General features: G+C 45.4%; 1 protein-coding gene across 1 annotated transcript; it reads right to left on the bottom strand.

The window, feature by feature from the left end:
- Positions 1-13,391: 13,391 nt before the first annotated feature.
- Positions 13,392-17,856, bottom strand: LOC123054703 (uncharacterized). Its single transcript, XM_044478537.1, has 9 exons — positions 17,433-17,856; positions 17,272-17,337; positions 16,348-16,492; positions 15,789-16,270; positions 15,281-15,454; positions 15,047-15,163; positions 14,439-14,618; positions 14,297-14,343; positions 13,392-14,208 (listed from the first exon to the last, which is right to left on the bottom strand). The coding sequence occupies exons 1-9, from the start codon at positions 17,517-17,519 to the stop codon at positions 13,644-13,646; spliced, it is 1,863 nt and encodes a 620-aa protein (XP_044334472.1). The 5' UTR covers positions 17,520-17,856; the 3' UTR covers positions 13,392-13,643.
- Positions 17,857-18,224: the final 368 nt, after the last annotated feature.

An 18,224-nucleotide genomic window follows, 5' to 3' on the forward strand; every position in this document is an offset into this window, starting at 1 on the left:
ATGCCTATGGTTTGGAAACATAACCATCATTGATTCAACGAACTAGTCAAGTAGAGGCAAACTAGTGACACTCTGTTTGTCTATGTATTCACACATGTACTAAGTTTCTGGTTAATATAATTCTAGCATGAATAATAAACATTTATCATGATATAAGGAAATATAAATAACAACTTTATTATTGCCTCTAGGGCATATTTCCTTCAGTCTCCCACTTGCACTAGAGTCAATAATCTAGATTACATTATAGTGATTCTAACACCCATGGAGTCTTGGTGCTGATCATGTTTTGCTCATGAGAGAGGCTTAGTCAACGGGTCTGCAACATTCAGATCCATATGTATTTCGCTTCACACGTAGATCCCTCCGCGACGCTCTGCTTGGAACTGCACCAACTGACAGCTCCACCATTTAATAAAAACACGTATCCGGTCTATGACTCAGGTTCATCCGGATCAGTGTCAAAGCTTGCATCGATGTAACCGTTTACGACGAGCTCTTTGTCACCTCCATATACAAGAAACATATCGTTAGTCCTTTCAGGTATTTCAGGATGTTCTTGACCGCTGTCCAGTGATCCACTCTTGGATTACTTTGGTACCTCCTTGCTAAACTTATAGCAAGGCACACATCAGGTCTGGTACACAACATTGCATACATGATATAGCTGAAGGAAATATGCCCTAGTGGCAATAATAAAGTTATTATTTATTTCCTTATAATCATGATAAATGTTTATTATTCATGCTAGAATTGTATTAACCGGAAACATAATACATGTGTGAATACATAGACAAACAAAGTGTCACTAGTATGCCTCTACTTGACTAGCTCGTTAATCAAAGATGGTTATGTTTCCTAACCATGAACAATGAGTTGTTATTTGATTAACGGGATCACATCATTGAGAGAATGATCTGATTGACATGACCCATTCCATTAGCTTAGCACCCGATCGTTTAGTATGTTGCTATTGCTTTCTTCATGACTTATACATGTTCCTATAACTATGAGATTATGAAACTCCCGTTTACCGGAGGAACACTTTGGGTACTACCAAACGTCACAACGTAACTAGGTGATTATAAAGGAGTACTACAGGTGTCTCCAAAGGTACATGTTGGGTTGGCGTATTTCGAGATTAGGTTTTGTCACTCTGATTGTCGGAGAGGTATCTCTGGGCCCTCTCGGTAATGCACATCACTTAAGCCTTGCAAGCATTGCAACTAAATGAGTTAGTTGCGGGATGATGTATTACAGAACGAGTAAAGAGACTTGCCGGTAACGAGATTGAACTAGGTATTGGAATACCGACGATCGAATCTCGGGCAAGTAACATACCGATGACAAAGGGAACAACGTATGTTGTTATGCGGTCTGACCGATAAAGATCTTCGTAGAATATGTAGGAGCCAATATGGGCATCCAGGTCCCGCTATTGGTTATTGACCGGAGACATGTCTCGGTCATGTCTGCATTGTTCTCGAACCCGTAGGGTCCGCACGCTTAAGGTTACGATGACTGTTATATTATGAGTTTATGCATTTTGATGTACCGAAGGTTGTTCAGAGTCCCGGATGTGATCACGAACATGACGAGGAGTCTCGAAATGGTCGAGACATAAAGATTGATATATTGGAAGCCTATGTTTGGATACCGGAAGTGTTCCGGGTGAAATCGGGATTTTACCGGAGTACCGGGAGGTTACCGGAACCCCGCGGGAGCTAAATGGGCCATGATGGGCCTTAGTGGAAAAGAGAAGAGGCAGCCCTACATGGGCCGCGCGCCCCTCCCCTCCCTTGGTCCAAATTGGACAAGGAGAGGGGGCCGGCCCCTCTCTATCTTTTCCCCCCTCCACAAGTCCTATTCCAACTAGGATTGGGGGGAATCCTACTCCCAGAGGGAGTAAGACTCTCCTGGCGCGCCCTATGTGGCCGGCCAGCCTCCCCCCTTTGGTCCTTTATATACTGAGGCAGAGGCACCCTAGAGACACACAAGTTGATCCACGTGATCTATTCCTTAGCCGTGTGCGGCGCCCCAGCCACCATAGTCCTCGATAATATTGTAGCGGTGCTTAGGCGAAGCCCTGCAGCAGTAGTACGTCAAGATCGTCACCATGCCGTCATGCTGACGGAACTCTTCCCCGACACTTTGCTGGATCGGAGTCCGGGGATCGTCATCGAGCTGAACGTGTGCTATAACTCGGAGGTGCCGTAGTTTCGGTGCTTGATCGGTCGGATCGTGAAGACGTACGACTACATCAACCAAACGCTTTCGTTGTCGATCTACTAGGTATGTAGATCATACTCCCCCTCTCGTTGCTATGCATCACATGATCTTGCGTGTGCGTAGGAATTTTTTTGAAATAACTACGTTCCCCAACAATAGCCTATGGCTGAAGCATAGGGAACGCCTTTCACTTTCTCTCCATCTTCTGCAGTGGTCGGGCATTGAGTCTAACTCAACTTCACACCTTGTAACACAGGCAAGAACCCTTTCTTTGCCTGATCCATTTTGAACCTTTTCAAAACTTTACCAAGGTATGTGCTTTGTAAAATTCCAATCAAGCGTCTTTATCTATCTCTATAGATCTTGATGCCCAATATATAAGCAGCTTCTTCGAGGTCTTTCATTGAAAAATTCTTATTCAAGTATCCTTTTATGCTATTCAGAAATTCAGTATCATTTCCGATCAATAATATGTCATCTACATATAATATCAGAAATGCTACAGAGCTCCCACTCATTTTCTTGTAAATACAGGCTTCTCCAAAAGTCTGTATAAAACCATATGCTTTGATCACACTATCAAAGCGTATATTCCAACTCCGAGAGGCTTGAACCAGTCCATAAATGGATCGCTGGAGCTTGCACACTTTGTTAGCACCTTTTGGATCAACAAAACCTTCTGGTTGCATCATATACAACTCTTCTTAAGATATTCATTAAGGAATGCGGTTTTGACATCCATTTGCCAAATTACATAATCATAAAATGCGGCAATTGCTAACATGATTCGGACGGACTTAAGCATCGCTATGGGTGAGAAAGTCTCATTGTAGTCAACTCCTTGAACTTGTCGAAAACCTTTCGCAACAAGTCGAGCTTTGTAGACAGTAACATTACCGTCAGCGTAAGTCTTCTTCTTGAAGATCCATTTATTCTCTATGGCTTGCCGATCATTGGGCAAGTCAACCAAAGTCCACACTTTGTTCTCATACATGGATCCCATCTCAGATTTCATGGCTTCAAGCCATTTTGCGGAATCTGGGCTCATCATCGCTTCCTCATAGTTCGTAGGCTCGTCATGGTCAAGTAACATGACTTCCAGAACAGGATTACCGTACCACTCTGGTGCGGATCTTACTCTGGTTGACCTGCGAGGTTCGGTAGTAACTTGATCAGAAGTTTCATGATCATCATCGTTAGCTTCCTCACTTACTGGTGTAGGAATCACTGGAACTGATTTCAGTGATGAACTACTTTCCAATAAGGGAGAAGGTACAATTACCTCATCAAGTTCTACTTTCCTCCCACTCACTTCTTTCGAGAGAAACTCCTTCTCTAGAAAGGATCCATTCTTAGCAATGAATAGCTTGCCTTCGTATCTGTGATAGAAGGTGTATCCAACAGTCTCCTTTGGCTATCCTATGAAGACACATTTCTCTGATTTGGGTTCAAGCTTATCAGGTTGAATTTTTTTCACATAAGCATCGCAGCCCCAAACTTTAAGAAACGACAACTTGGGTTTCTTGCCAAACCACAGTTCATAAGGTGTCGTCTCAACGGATTTAGATGGTGACCTATTTAACGTGAATGTAGTTGTCTCTAAAGCGTAACCCCAAAACGATAGCGGTAAAACTGTGAGAGACATCATAGATCGCATCATATCTAGTAAAGTACGATTACGACGTTCGGACACACCATTAAGCTGTGGTGTTCCAGGTGCCATGAGTTGCGAAACTATTCCGCATTGTTTCAAATGAAGTCCAAACTCATAACTCAAATATTCGCCTCCACGATCAGATCGTAGAAACTTGATTTTCTTGTTACGATGATTTTCCACTTCACTCTGAAATTCTTTGAACTTTTCAAATGTTTCAGACTTATGTTTCATTAAGTAGACATACCCATATCTGCTCAAATCATCTGCGAAGGTGAGAAAATAACGATATCCGCCACGAGCTTCAATGTTCATTGGACCACACACATGAGTATGTATGATTTCCAATAACTCTGTTGCTCGCTCCATTGTTCCGGAGAATGGAGTTTTAGTCATCTTGCCCATGAGGCATGGTTCGCAAGTACCAAGTGATTCATAATGAAGTGATTTCAAAAATCCATCAGAATGGAGTTTCTTCATGCGCTTTACACCAATATGACCTAAACAACAGTGCCACAAATAAGTTGCGCTATCATTATTAACTCTGCATATTTTGGCTTCAATACTATGAACATGTGTATCACTACTATCAAGATTTAGTAAACATAGACCACTCATCAAGGGTGAATGACCATAAAAGATATTATTCATATAAATAGAACAACCATTATTCTCTGATTTAAATGAATAACCGTTTCGCATCAAACAAGATCCAGATATAATGTTCATGCTCAACGCTGGAACCAGATAACAATTATTCAGGTCTAAAACTAATCTCGAAGGTAGATGTAGAGGTAGCATGCCGACGGCGATCACATCGACTTTGGAACCATTTGCCACGCGCATCGTCACCTCGTCCTTAGCCAATTTTCTCTTAATCCGTAGCCCCTGTTTCGAGTTGCAAATGTTAGCAACTGAACCAGTATCAAATACTCAGGCACTACTGCGAGCATTAGTAAGGTACACATCAATAACATGTATATCAAATATACCTTTCACTTTGCCATCCTTCTTCTCCGCCAAATACTTGGGGCAGTTCCGCTTCCAATGACTAGTTCCTTTGCAGCAGAAGCACTCAGTCTCAGGCTTAGGTCTAGACTTGGGTTTCTTCACTTGAGCAGCAACTGGCTTGCTGTTCTTCTCGAAGTTCCCCTTCTTCCCTTTACCTTTTTTCTTGAAACTGGTGGTCTTGTTGACCATCAACACTTGATTCTCCTTTTTGATTTCTACCTCCGCAGCCTTTAGCATTGCGAAGAGCTCGGGAATCGTCCTATCCATCCCTTGCATATTATAGTTCATCACGAAGCTCTTGTAGCTTGGTGGCAGTGATTGAAGAACTCTTTCAATGACACTATCATCAGCAAGATTAACTCCCAGTTGAGTCAAGTGGTTGTGGTACCCAGACATTTTGAGTATATGTTCACTGACAGAACTATTCTCCTCCATCTTGCAGCTATAGAACTTATTGGAGACTTCATATCTCTCAATCTGGGCATTTGCTTGAAATATTAACTTCAACTCCTGGAACATCTCATATGCTCCATGACGTTCAAAATGTCATTGAAGTCCCGGTTCTAAGCCGTAAAGCATGGCACACTGAACTATCGAGTAGTCATCAGATTTGCTCTGCCAGGTGTTCATAACATCCGGTGTTGCTCCTGCAGTGGGTTTATCACCTAGCAGTGATTCCAAGACGTAATTCTTCTGTGCAGCAATGAGGATAATCCTCAAGTTACGGACCCAGTCCGTGTAATTGCTACCATCATCTTTCAACTTAGCTTTCTCTAGGAATACATTAAAATTCAACGGAACAACAGCATGGGCCATCTATCTACAACAACTTAGACATGCAAAATACTATCAGGTACTAAGTTCATGATAAATTAAAGTTCAATTAATCAAATTACTTAAGAACTCCCACTTAGATAGATATCTCTCCAGTCATCTAAGTGATCACGTGACCCATATAAACTAAACCATGTCCGATCATCACGTGAGATGGAGTAGTTTTCAATGGTGAACATCACTATGTTGATCATATCTACTATATGATTCACGCTCGACCTTTCGGTCTCCAGTGTTCCGAGGCCATATCTGCATATGCTAGGCTCGTCAAGTTTAACCCGAGTATTCTGCGTGTGAAAAACTGGCTTGCACCCGTTGTATGTGAACATAGAGCTTATCACACCCGATCATCACGTGGTGTCTCGGCACGACGAACTGTAGTAACTATGCATACTCTGGGAGAACACTTATACCTTGAAATTTAGTGAGAGATCATCTTATAATGCTACCGTCGAACTAAGCAAAATAAGATGCATAAAGGATAAACATCACATGCAATCAATATAAGTGATATGATATGGCCATCATCATCTTGTGCCTTTGATCTCCATCTCCAAAGCACCGTCATGATCATCATCGTCACTGGCTTGACACATTGATCTCCATCGAAGCATCGTTGTCGTCACGCCAACTATTGCCTCCACGACTATCGCTACCGCTTAGTGATAAAGTAAAGCAATTACATGGCGATTGAATTTCATATAATAAAGCGACAATCATATGGCTCATGCCAGTTCCCGATAACTGTGTTACAAAACATGATCATCTCATACAATAAAATTTAGCATCATGTCTTGACCATATCACATCACAACATGCCCTGCGAAAAGAAGTTAGACGTCATCTACTTTGTTGTTGCAAGTTTTACGTGGCTGTTACAGGCTGAGCAAGAACCGTTCTTACCTACGCATCAAAAACCACAACGCGGTATAGTGATTGCTTTTTGATCTTCAAAAAGAACCCTGTTCATTGAATCCGATTCAACTAAAGCTGGAGAAACAGACACCCACTAGCCACCTGTGTGCGAAGCACGTCGGTAGAACCAGTCTCGCGTAAGCGTACGCGTAATGTCTGTCTGGGCCGCTTCATCCAACAATGCTGATGAATCAAGAATCAACTAGTGACGGCAATCAATATGTATATACCCACACCCACAACTCCTTTGTGTTCTACTCGTGCATATAACATCTACGCATAAACCTGCCTCGGATGCCACTGTTGGGGAACGCAGTAATTTCAAAAATTTCCTACGCACACTCAAGATCTATCATGGTGATGCATAGCAACGAGAGGGGAAGAGTGTTGTCCACATACCCTCGTAGACCGTAAGTGGAAGCGTTATGATAACGCGGTTGATGTAGTCGTACGTCTTCATCATCCGACCGATCCTAGTACCGAAAGTACGACACCTTCGTGATTTGCACATGTTCAGCTCGGTGACGTCCCACGAAATCTCGATCCAGTTGAGTGTCGAGGGAGAGCTTCGTCAGCATGACGGCGTGATGATGCTACCGGAACAGGGCTTCGCCTAAGTACCGCTACGATATGACCGAGGTGGATTATGGTGGAGGGGGGCACCGCACACGGCTAAGGGATCAATGATCAACTTGTGTGTCCATGGGGTGCCCCCTCCCCCGTATATAAAGGAGTGGAGGAGGGGGAGGGCCAGCCCTCTACTATGGCGCGCCCTGGGGAGTCCTACTCCCACCGGGAGTAGGATTCCCCCCTTCCATGTAGTAGGAGTAGGAGAGAAGGAAAGGGAAAAGAGAAGAGAAGGAAGGAAGGGGCGCCGCCCCTCCCCCTAGTCCAATTCAGACTAGGCCTTGGGGGGCGCGCAGCCTCCCCTCTCTCTTTCCCCTAAAGCCCAATAAGGCCCATATACCCCCCGGCGAATTCTCGTAACTCTCCGGTACTCCGAAAAATACCTGAATCACTCGGAACCTTTCCGATGTCCGAATATAGTTATCCAATATATCGATCCTTATGTCTCGACCATTTCGAGACTCCTCGTCATGTCTCCGATCTCATCCGGGACTCCGAACTACCTTCGGTACATCAAAACACATGAACTCATAATACTGATCATCACCGAATGTTAAGCGTGCGGACCCTATGGATTCAAGAACTATGTAGACATGACCGAGACTCATCTCCAGTCAATAACCAATAGCGGAACTTGGATGCTCTGCATATTCTATGAAGATCTTTATCGGTCAAACCGCATAAAGGTATACTTTGTTCCATTTGTCATCGGTATATTACTTGCCCGAGATTCGATCGTTGGTACCTCAATACCTAGTTCAATCTCGTTACTAGCAAGTCTCTTTACTCGTTCTGTAATGCAACATCCCGTAACTAACTCATTAATCACATTACTTGCAAGGCTTATAGTGATGTGCATTACCGAGAGGGCCCAGAGATACCTCTCCGACAATCGGAGTGACAAATCCTAATCTCGAGCCATGCCAACTCAACAAACACCATCGGAGACACCTGTAGAGCATCTTTATAATCACCCAGTTACGTTGTGACGTTTGGTAGCACACAAAGTATTCCTCCGGTATTCGGGAGTTGCATGATCTCATAGTCATAGGAACATGTATAGTTATGGAGAAAGCAAAAGCAACAAACTAAACGATCATCGTGCTAAGCTAACGGATGGGTCAAGTCAATCACATCATTTTATAATGACATGATCCCGTTAATCAAATGACAACTCATGTCTATGGTTAGGAAACATAACCATCATTGATTCAACGAACTAGTCAAGTAGAGGCAAACTAGTGACACTCGGTTTGTCTATGTATTCACACATGTACTAAGTTTCCGGTTAATACAATTCTAGCATGAATAATAAACATTTATCATGATATAAGGAAATATAAATAACAACTTTATTATTGCCTCTAGGGCATATTTTCTTCACCTGCCATGTCTGCAGATTGCTCGAACTCCTCCCTCGGAGCCGTGTCCTCAGCGGGCGGTGGTGGTGGCGGAGACTGTCGCGGTGGAGGTGGGCATCTCCCTCTCCCGCCCCGCCAATATCCTCCCCGGAACGATCATTGGGGCCGGCAATGCCTTCAACAAAGTTACCGGATGGGTCCTGAAAATGTCCTGGACCGTCACCATTGTACCAGTTGTACCCACGGCCGCCACCAGAGGATGATCCATGATGCAGCCCCTCACCACATGCATCATACCCGTCATCTCCCCATTACCCGTAACGATTGAACCTGAGACCATCTCTGCTGTATCCACCACGACCTTGACCCTCCCATCCATTGGGAGCACCGCGACCCCTTCCAAGGGTCGGCGCCTTGGCCACCGGCGGCTGTGCCAGTTCCTCCGGCTTGCGCGCGCTTGGTCGAGCTGCATGCGCCGACGCCTGGAAGCTCGAGGCATCAGCCAACGGGCCTTGCCGCACGGTTGGTTGAGCACCCCGGCCGGCCTCGGCTCTAGCCTGCGGCCAGCGACCGTTGTGGAGGTAGACCGCCACGTCCGGCACCGCCAACCCCAACGGCAGACGAGGCGCCACGGGCGGCACCGCCGGCAACAGCGGCGCCAACGGCGGGCGGCGGCCCTCGCTTGATGGGTGGTGGCCCACATCCCGCCATGTTGTTGGCGCAGGAGATCCTCCTCGCCCGTCCTGTGCCCAAAGTCGGAAAGCCCGGAGCAGAAACCCTAGACGCTATCACGGGAACGTCGGGCACCGTTGATACATGCACGTACGTAGATTTTGGATCAAGTGAGGCTTGGGCTTCTGGCTGGGCCTCGCCCGAGCCTAGAGAGCCCACGACTGTCGCCGCACCCGACTCAAGTCCATGGCCCAGCAGCATATCCATGGCCCAGCAGCTCGGCCTCTTCTTATTATTTGCCCCAACCTGCCACGGTGACTCATACGTCACGATGACAAAACAGTTGACTAGGCAGACTACTTGGACCCATTTTCACTATGGGTGTATCCGATATGACGCATGAGCAGGACGGTGCAACTAGCCGCACATTTTCGATAAAGTTGACATCATTTCGTTAAATGACTGAATTTGACGAAAGTTAAGAATATTTGACATAATTGACATGCGTCTGAGGAGTAGGCCTTTGCACTGTCAGCTCAATCAGCTCTCATGCCGTCCAGACTAGTGAATTTGGCTTCGAATAATTATCCTCTCTTTTTGCGGGTACGAATAATTCTCCTCTTGCCTATCAACAATGGATAACTTTTTTCTACTTACTCCTTCATGCTAAACAATGAACTAATGAGGGTCATTTTGATATCTTTGCGGTGATGTCGTGGACCTTATGGACATTGGACGATAATAATAAATTGGTGATTGAGCGGGTCTTTCTGCGATATGTGTCTGGTTCCTTTTGGTATTGGCACCCACTCTCTCAGCAGCACGGCCGTGATCGTCTCGGCCCCATGCTAGTGCGCTTCTGACTATAGCGCGTCGTTTATCGTCGTCATAGGACCGCCCGACAACAGCCACTAGGTGGTTTTTTCCTATTTATCTTCTGTTTTTTTGGCGTGATTGTGTTCCTGCCCGGTTATCGTTCTTGTTTCGAAGTTTGAATGTTGGTTGCATAGATCGTTGCTTTATTTATAAGCGGTACGAAAGCCTATTTCGAAAGGACCTCCTTGATTCCTAGATTTCCGAAAACACATAAATAGAAAAAACATAGGATTACAATGTTATTGCCATATGGATCCTACAAGATTGTGGTTTGTTTGATTGCTTCACAGAAGAACAAATGAACAAATTAATGATTGTTTTCAAGAGTTTCATGTAGTATATATGCTAAAATTTCGATGCCGTGTAGTACCAGGGAATCCTTAGGAAATTTTTATATAGGATTTAATCCACAAATCAAATGATCAACGTTGTAGCACGAGACCCAGAAGGCTTTCAATCAAATTCCTAAAAAAAAGGACGCCTTGTGACATGGCATAATACTGACCTTGCATAGCGCTGCTTGGTAGTTTTGGTGGACAGGATTTTGAGTTGTGTTACTTCTAGCATCGAGGTTTTCATTAAAAAGAACATATTCCTTGGGGGAAAAGCGCAAGTGGGTGCCACTGCGTCCACGCTGGCCCCGCCGTGACTACCCTAGTACAGTCCATAGACTATAGAAGTGTGGAGTCGGCGTCGGCAACGTTGTTCAACTCCTGACCGCAGGCATCATCGGAGGCCTCCCGCCGCTCACACCTGGCCCGCCGCCACACCTCCACTGTCCATGTCGAGGTACATGTTCATGCCCCGGTGTGCACAACTTATTGGCCGTCTTATTTTATTTGTAAACCTCCAGCCTATCATGGGTGTGCACATCGCGTGCCTGTTCTGCAGGTTGATGATTCAGACCGAACAGAGAGTGGTCTGTCCCGTTGAGTACTCGCCGGGAATGTATCCAGTGCTACCGATGCAGCGGATGCTACAGAATATTTTGAAAAATCTGAAAAAATTCTAGCACGTTAACACAACATCAATATATGATGTCATAAAATTCCGTATAAAAATTTAAAAAGTCTAGTGAAGCAGCACGGTCTAATCATATAGATGACCATAGTGTTATGGTTCCATAGAAAACTACTGAAGGCCATTACCACCACCGAAATAGTTTCCATACTCCGTTGGATGATTTGACATTATCGCAATATCAAGCTAGAAAAGTTTCAATTTGTAGGACGGGAACACACTAACCAATGAAGCTCAACCCTCTCAGAATTGAGCTATTTCCGCTTTTTCGAACAAAAAGTTCGAGTAGTTCAGTGAAGAAATTATTTTTTGAGATACAAAAATGATAAATTTGACATCAGTGTGATAATGTGCCAAATCTAGAGCACAGGTTATGTTATGTACCATTCGGTGTTGAATTTGTTGTTTTTGTTTTTTGAGTTATATTTTAAATTTTGACATGAAATTTTGTGATAACCTACATTGATGTTGTGTGAGTGTGCTAATTTTTTTTCATATTTTTTGAACATTTTAAAAACACAATATGAGTTATGTGCACCGGTAGCACCATAAGCTCCGGTGCACCAGATATTTTCCCACTCGCTGGTGCCTGTTTATAAGGGTGCTGATAGGCACCGGCGCGCCGGCCCAAACTTTCGGCCGGTCGCATCCTAACCTTTGATGCCACGATTCGTAGCCGCCCGATAAAAGCATCTCTTTCATCTCACTGACCCTCAAATTGTGTGAGCGTGCGCGGACGAAAGCGTCACATCCGTCATCGAGGTCGCCTCGTCGTCGACGCCCTGCAGCCACCTCGTCGTCGGTGACAGCGCGGCCATGAGCGATTGTCGCATTTGCAGAAAAGCCACCCCCCCTTCCCCTCGCCTCGAAGTCACCGCACTGTCAACGCCGCCTGGGCCCCCAACTCGCCGCAGGTAGCAACACCACTTTGGAACGGTTGCAGCTTCTCTGTTCATGGTCCCAGCACTGCCTCCGACAATGGATGCAACTTTCTTCGGTGACGGTTGCAGCTCCGGCAAACGTCGGATGCAGCTTTTTCTCGTCAGTCGCATTTTCAACGCCTTTCCATCTTTCATCACTGGTTCCAGCAAAAAAAATGTTGGTTCAAGCATTTCCGCAATCGTTGAATCCATGGCGCGGCCGTCGCTAGCTCCCTCCATCCTTGGTTACATCAAAAGCATGTGCTGGTTGTAGCAATTGCAGCGGCCGGCTCCAGCACCACATCTAGTTGCATCATTTTGCGGTGGTTAGTTCCAGCTTCGCTGCTAGCTAGATCCAGCTCTCCCTTTCTTGGATGCAGCATTTGCGGTGGCCGGCTCCAACACCGCAGCTGGTTGCATCATTTGCGATGTCCGGTACTAGCTTTTCTTTTTCCGTTTGCAGCAAATCGACCTCGCCGGATGTGCAGTCGATGCTCGCCGTGGAAAAAAATGGTGGCAGGTTGAAGAAGGGGGAACATACATGGCCGTGAGACTTTGGTGGTGGTTGGGGCATCTCAGGCGACGAGCATGGAAGAAGGGGAAATGGGCGTGGCTATAAGATTGTGGTGGTGGCCAGGGCATCCCACAGTGATGGCATTCGATGGAGTTTGGAAGAAGGGACGAAGAGAGTGATGGAACGAGTGAAGGAGCGCACGCGGGTAGATAAGAGACTATGCTTCGGTGCCTTAAGGCATCTGCCTTTGTGTCTATGGCATGTGGGCCCAACAGGTGGTTGGCCCACACGTCAGTGACCCAAAGACAGGTGCTTTTAAGGCACCGAAGCTGCGTCCGTAGATAAGGTATGTACATGTGGGGGGCGTGTGTGGCCCTAGCAGCCACATGGCATAGCGCGGGGGGTGATTCAGCATGAATCGCACTAAAGAGGGTGCCCGTGCGGCCGGCCGAGCATTTTGCTGATCGGCCGGCTACAAGCATTTACCTATAATATAGGCATGAAACTTCAAGTTACATATCAGTGGGAGTCAGAAACGCCAAATAACTGATATTAAGGAGATATGAGAGTGTTAAATTTGAGATTTAAGCTACAAGGCACATGGAGCTGCAGGCCCAACGATGTAAGAGGTATATGACTAAAGCATAAGTGATTGGACTCGAACGAAAAACAAAATTTCGATGAAAAAAAACTGAGCCATCAGCGACGACCAAATATTTTCACCAAATAGCAAGTAGAAGGTTGTGTAGAACATGCAGTGACTGTCAAATAATATCACTACTAAATAAATTGTCACCTTTTCTGATGACCCTCATATGAGCCTGTCCCGGCTACAAAGGAAAACTACCAACATGAAAGCACGTTATCACCATGCGTAAATCTCTCAAACTCAACAAAAAAACATGCGTGGATCTGGAACAAGTTCCGGCCCGTAGAGGCAACTGCTAATCACTCTTGCCAGATAAAAAAATGAAGCATGGATTAGAGCATCACGAGAATCATGCCCAAGGTTAGCACACGCATTCCTCGTCTTCAACTACATCCCAGGTGTCGTCCAGAGCAAAATTGTCACGGGGAGAAGCAACGGCGATCTCCTCCTCGTCATTGAAACCCGAATTGGACTCCGTGGCAGAAGACCAGCTGCTCCCGGAAGTGGCCGATCTGATAGAGCTAGACAAGCTCGATGAAGCTAGCTGAAGTGGCTCACAGACAGAGAACAGTTTGGAAGGCGCCGATACGACGGAGCCGACCAAGCTCGATGAACTTTGGTCCAGCGATTCACCAACAGGAAGTAGTTTTGAAGGCGCTGATACGACTGAGCCCGCTAAGCTCGATGAAGCTAGTTCCAGTGGCTCATCAACGTAGATTAGTCCAGAATGTGCTGATTGGACCGGGCTGGGAAAGCTCATTGGAGCGAGCTGCGGTGGTTCTTCAGCAGGGAATTCGCCAGCTGCTGACTCGACTGAGCTGGACAGGATCGATGAAGCTAGTTGCCGTTGTTCATCGGCAGGAACTCCCATATCAACTCTGCGTTGGAGCTGTACAATGTTGCCGAAGATTCCAAGCATTTCTCCACTGAAATAATAAAGGCGCATATATGTAGACTCGTGAGTTAAATATTTTCCAAATGTCAGTTCAAACGATTCGTGAGTTAAATACTTACTGCAATGCATCCACAACATGGCCCCTGTCCATCAGTAGCTCCCGCAGCTGTATCAAGAGATTGCATGTTAGCCCTCCTTTCTTAGAATCACGGCCAGGAATAATATCGGTATGTCACCCAAGTACAGTAGCTCATTTGCTACCTTTACATTCTCCTCTGCCTGTTGCTCCAGCTTCTTAGACTCTTCCTTGGCAGCATCAAGTAGGACTTCCTGTTCTTTTAGCATTTCTTGAGCCATTTTTTCCCTTTCAATCATTTCCATCTCAGCGGCTGCCCTTTCTGCTTCTGCTAAATCGAGCCTTCTTTGAAGAGTTTGGTGCATCTTCACAATTGTACATGATAAAAGTTGTAAGAAACTAAATTATATTTCATGTTGAAATAGTAATAACCAATGCAGCATAAAAATTAGTATTATCAACATATAGTGCAAAATAAAAACAGCAACAGAACTTTCTGACACATAGCTAGCATCTACTCAAAATAGGCTAAATGTCCTAGAAATACAGTAAGCTGCCTGTATGAATCAAGGATTTACAGCAGAGCAGCCAGACATAGGAGCAACTAACACAAAGCAAAGTGCAACTGTAACACAAATTTACTTTTTCCTATAAAAAGGCAACACACTTTATTTGGCCGTGAGTATTGAACCTGTACTTGATGCTGGCTAGTGTACACTACACTGTAAGCCCGAATCGTACTTATATTTCAATAGACAACAAAAGAGTGCAACAGTATAAGGTTATAACTTACCTCGTCAATGACTGATATGAAGTGTTTTCGTTCTTCAGAAATGTCAAACAACCAGGACTGGAGCCCCTGCGCTTCTGAGGCTAGAATAGATTTCTCAGCAAAAACCTCTGCTGCAACCTACACAATTTCCATTATTAAGGATCTTGTTCTTTTTTTACGGAAGTTCTTAAAGGGTCTTGCTGCAAGTCAATTGGCAGAAAATAAAGTACGAAAAGTAAATTCTTTGAGTAAAACCTTGTTGTTCTCTTCCGCTGCAAGTGTAGACATTTCTTTTAGCTTCGCCGCCTTTACAAGAATATCATTGCCAGCTTGACTTGCTTCGGATACAACATGTTTTGTTTCTGCCTCACTAACCTCAACCTCCTCTAGCATTTCACTTATCGCTGCCACATTTGACAGCAAAGTATTCTGCAACACACATTCATACATTAAGAGAAATTGGAAACATGTAAAATTTCGGAGAACAATGTATTAGGAAGTTTTCAATGAATCCAACCTAAGAAGCACACAATGTAACCCAAATGTGACACTCGGATTAGTCAAAATGATTAGTAATTTGGTGAGGGAATATTGAGATTTGCAGGAGGAAGGTGGGCATATTTTAATCCTCAATTTTTCATATGAAAGTGATGTTGATTCTACTATTGTACAGCTACTATCACAATTATTTTGAGTTGTTACTAGTACTTTTGACAAGTAAAAGTGATGTTTCATGAATTTAATGAAAAGGAAACACTTTTACCTTCTTGCAGTTTTCAGCAGAGATTGCATCATCAATGGACTCAGGGCTAACAGAATAGTTTGATCGCACGTTCATATCAGGTGAATCATCACCATGCAGCGTAGAAATATCTTCAGAAGTTGGCTCGGCCTGGTTTTCCTCAGAAGATGAGTGTATTTGTTCATCACGGTGATCTTCAGTAGCGGGGTCCAGATAATTCATTTCTTTCTGCTCGTTTTCAGAATGAGCTACTTCATGATCAACAACTGAGTTCTGCGCACCAGCTAGCACAGAATCAGAATCAATTTCTTCAGGTAGACCGTCCTGACCAGATGTTGATGCTGCAGCAGGTGACTGCATCAATTGTTCTCCCATGGAGTTTTCTCCATGTTCAGCAGAATTTTCATTGATAGCGTCAAACTGTACAGATTTTGGAATGGTACCATCATCCACTGGCGGGATCGTGAAACTAGTGTTTGTGTCACTAAATACCTGATGTTGCCCTGAGAAAGGATTTTGTCAACACAAAGAAGTGTTTTGAGATGAAAACAGGAAGTAATGAGGAAGAAAGAAATCTTACCATGAATATCTGAATCATCATTCGTGCTTGCATTATTGTCATCTGCGGTACTATTTGGAAGGACATTATGGATAACATAATCTGCTGCTGCATCAGCATCTCCATTGAATGAGATGGAAACTTCTATCAGTGTTGAGAAGTTAACCTGCATAGTTAAAAGTGGGGATGTGGTAGTGTGTGTTAGTAAGTGGCGTACCAGGTCTATATTAATTTTTTAACAACAAATGCATCCACAATTTCATACAGTAACTCCATCCGTTCCATACTACCCCCTTCATTCCAAAATAATTGAAGTTCTAGGTTTGTCCTAAATCAAACTTGCTTAAGTATCATCAATTCTATAGAAAAAATGTGGTAAGATCTACAACTATTCCATTCATTACTTGGGTTTTCTTAATTGGTTAATGAAAATTAGTTTTGCCTAGGCTTTACTACAAAAATCACGGACCCAGAAAAACTCTCACCAAGACTAGAGAACAAAATTGCAGAAAGAATTGAAATGCATGCGTACTTCAATCAAATTCTCTAGTGTTTGAGAAAAACAGATCACTTCTCCGTGTCATGCGTACGGCATGAAATTAAGGTGAAAGCAGATCAACCAAAGCCAGTGGTTCACATACATATGTCCTGCAAACTAAGAAAAGAACACCATACGCTGTGCATTGCAATAATTATTAAGCATCTGTGTGTCAACGCAGAGCAGCCCTATGTATTCACGAAAAACTCAGGCATACACACACACAAACACACACGATCAGCAGCGTAGCAATGTGTGAAACTAAACCGACGAACTCGTCAGCAGTATTATTTTTTTACTGTAAAAAAATCATCGGCTTACAAGTACAACCAATCCAACGGGCGTCGATTACGAGGTTTCTTGCAGAAAAGAAAAGATCAATCGCGTGCTTGCGGTCACGGGCTCACCTGCGGGAACACCTGCACGAGGCCGTCCAGGACGAGGAGCGCGTCCCCCGTCATCCTCGCCTCCTCCTGCGCGAAGGACCATAGAACTCGTTAGGATCGAACTCGTATCCAGACCGAACATGCAAAAGCGATCCTAGGTCACGAGGGGGCGGCGGGCGGACCTCGAACTTGCAGCTAGTGTGCGTGCCGTCGGCGGATGACGACGAGGAGGAGGCGCCCGTGGCGCCGTGCTTGCGGCTTGGGTCCATGCCGTTGCCGGCGGGGAAAGACGGAGAGGCGCCCGTGGTGGCTGGGAGGATTGGTTGGCCGGGGTCTCGGGGCGGGCGCTGGCTGCTCTGCTGGGGGGCTTTGGGAAGAGGGATTTGATGGGGCGGGCGATCTTGGGAGAGGGGCCCGGCTTTAATCCGAGCAGGAGAGCGATTCCTCGTCGGTTCTGTTTTGCCGCGATGTGGTTCGGGGGTGGCACGCGACGCGGGCTGCTGCAGACGACGACGAGGCGCGCGCGCGCGGGGGGGCGGGGGCCGTTGGATCTGGGAGCTCTTGGGTCGCGTTCGGCGCCAGGATTCTCAGCGGACGGCGGGGATGCGTTGTGCGCCGGTGCGGGTGTCCCGGGCGAGAGCAAGGCAGCTCTGACCCGAGCGGTTTTCAGTTTTGTGGAAGGATAACTACTCTGACCCGAACGGAACAGATATCTGTTTGGACTGGAGATCGAACGATGGAACGGCTCCGCCTCCAGATTGCAAAGGGAAGGTGATCCAGATTCCAGCGTGGCCGATGATGGGGCCAATCCTACACTCCTTTCCCGGCACGGTGAAAGGTGACGAGTCCCCTCGCGGCAGCGGCACGGCGCTTAATTCCCTTCTCGTCCTGCTCGTTTGGAGTTGGCCATCACTTAGCTCAGAGCTGCAGACTAGAGCACAATTGATCGATGACAGGATAATATCAAAGAATTC

This window comes from Triticum aestivum, chromosome 1A (assembly GCF_018294505.1).
Source record: "Triticum aestivum cultivar Chinese Spring chromosome 1A, IWGSC CS RefSeq v2.1, whole genome shotgun sequence".
Lineage (NCBI taxonomy): Eukaryota > Viridiplantae > Streptophyta > Magnoliopsida > Poales > Poaceae > Triticum > Triticum aestivum.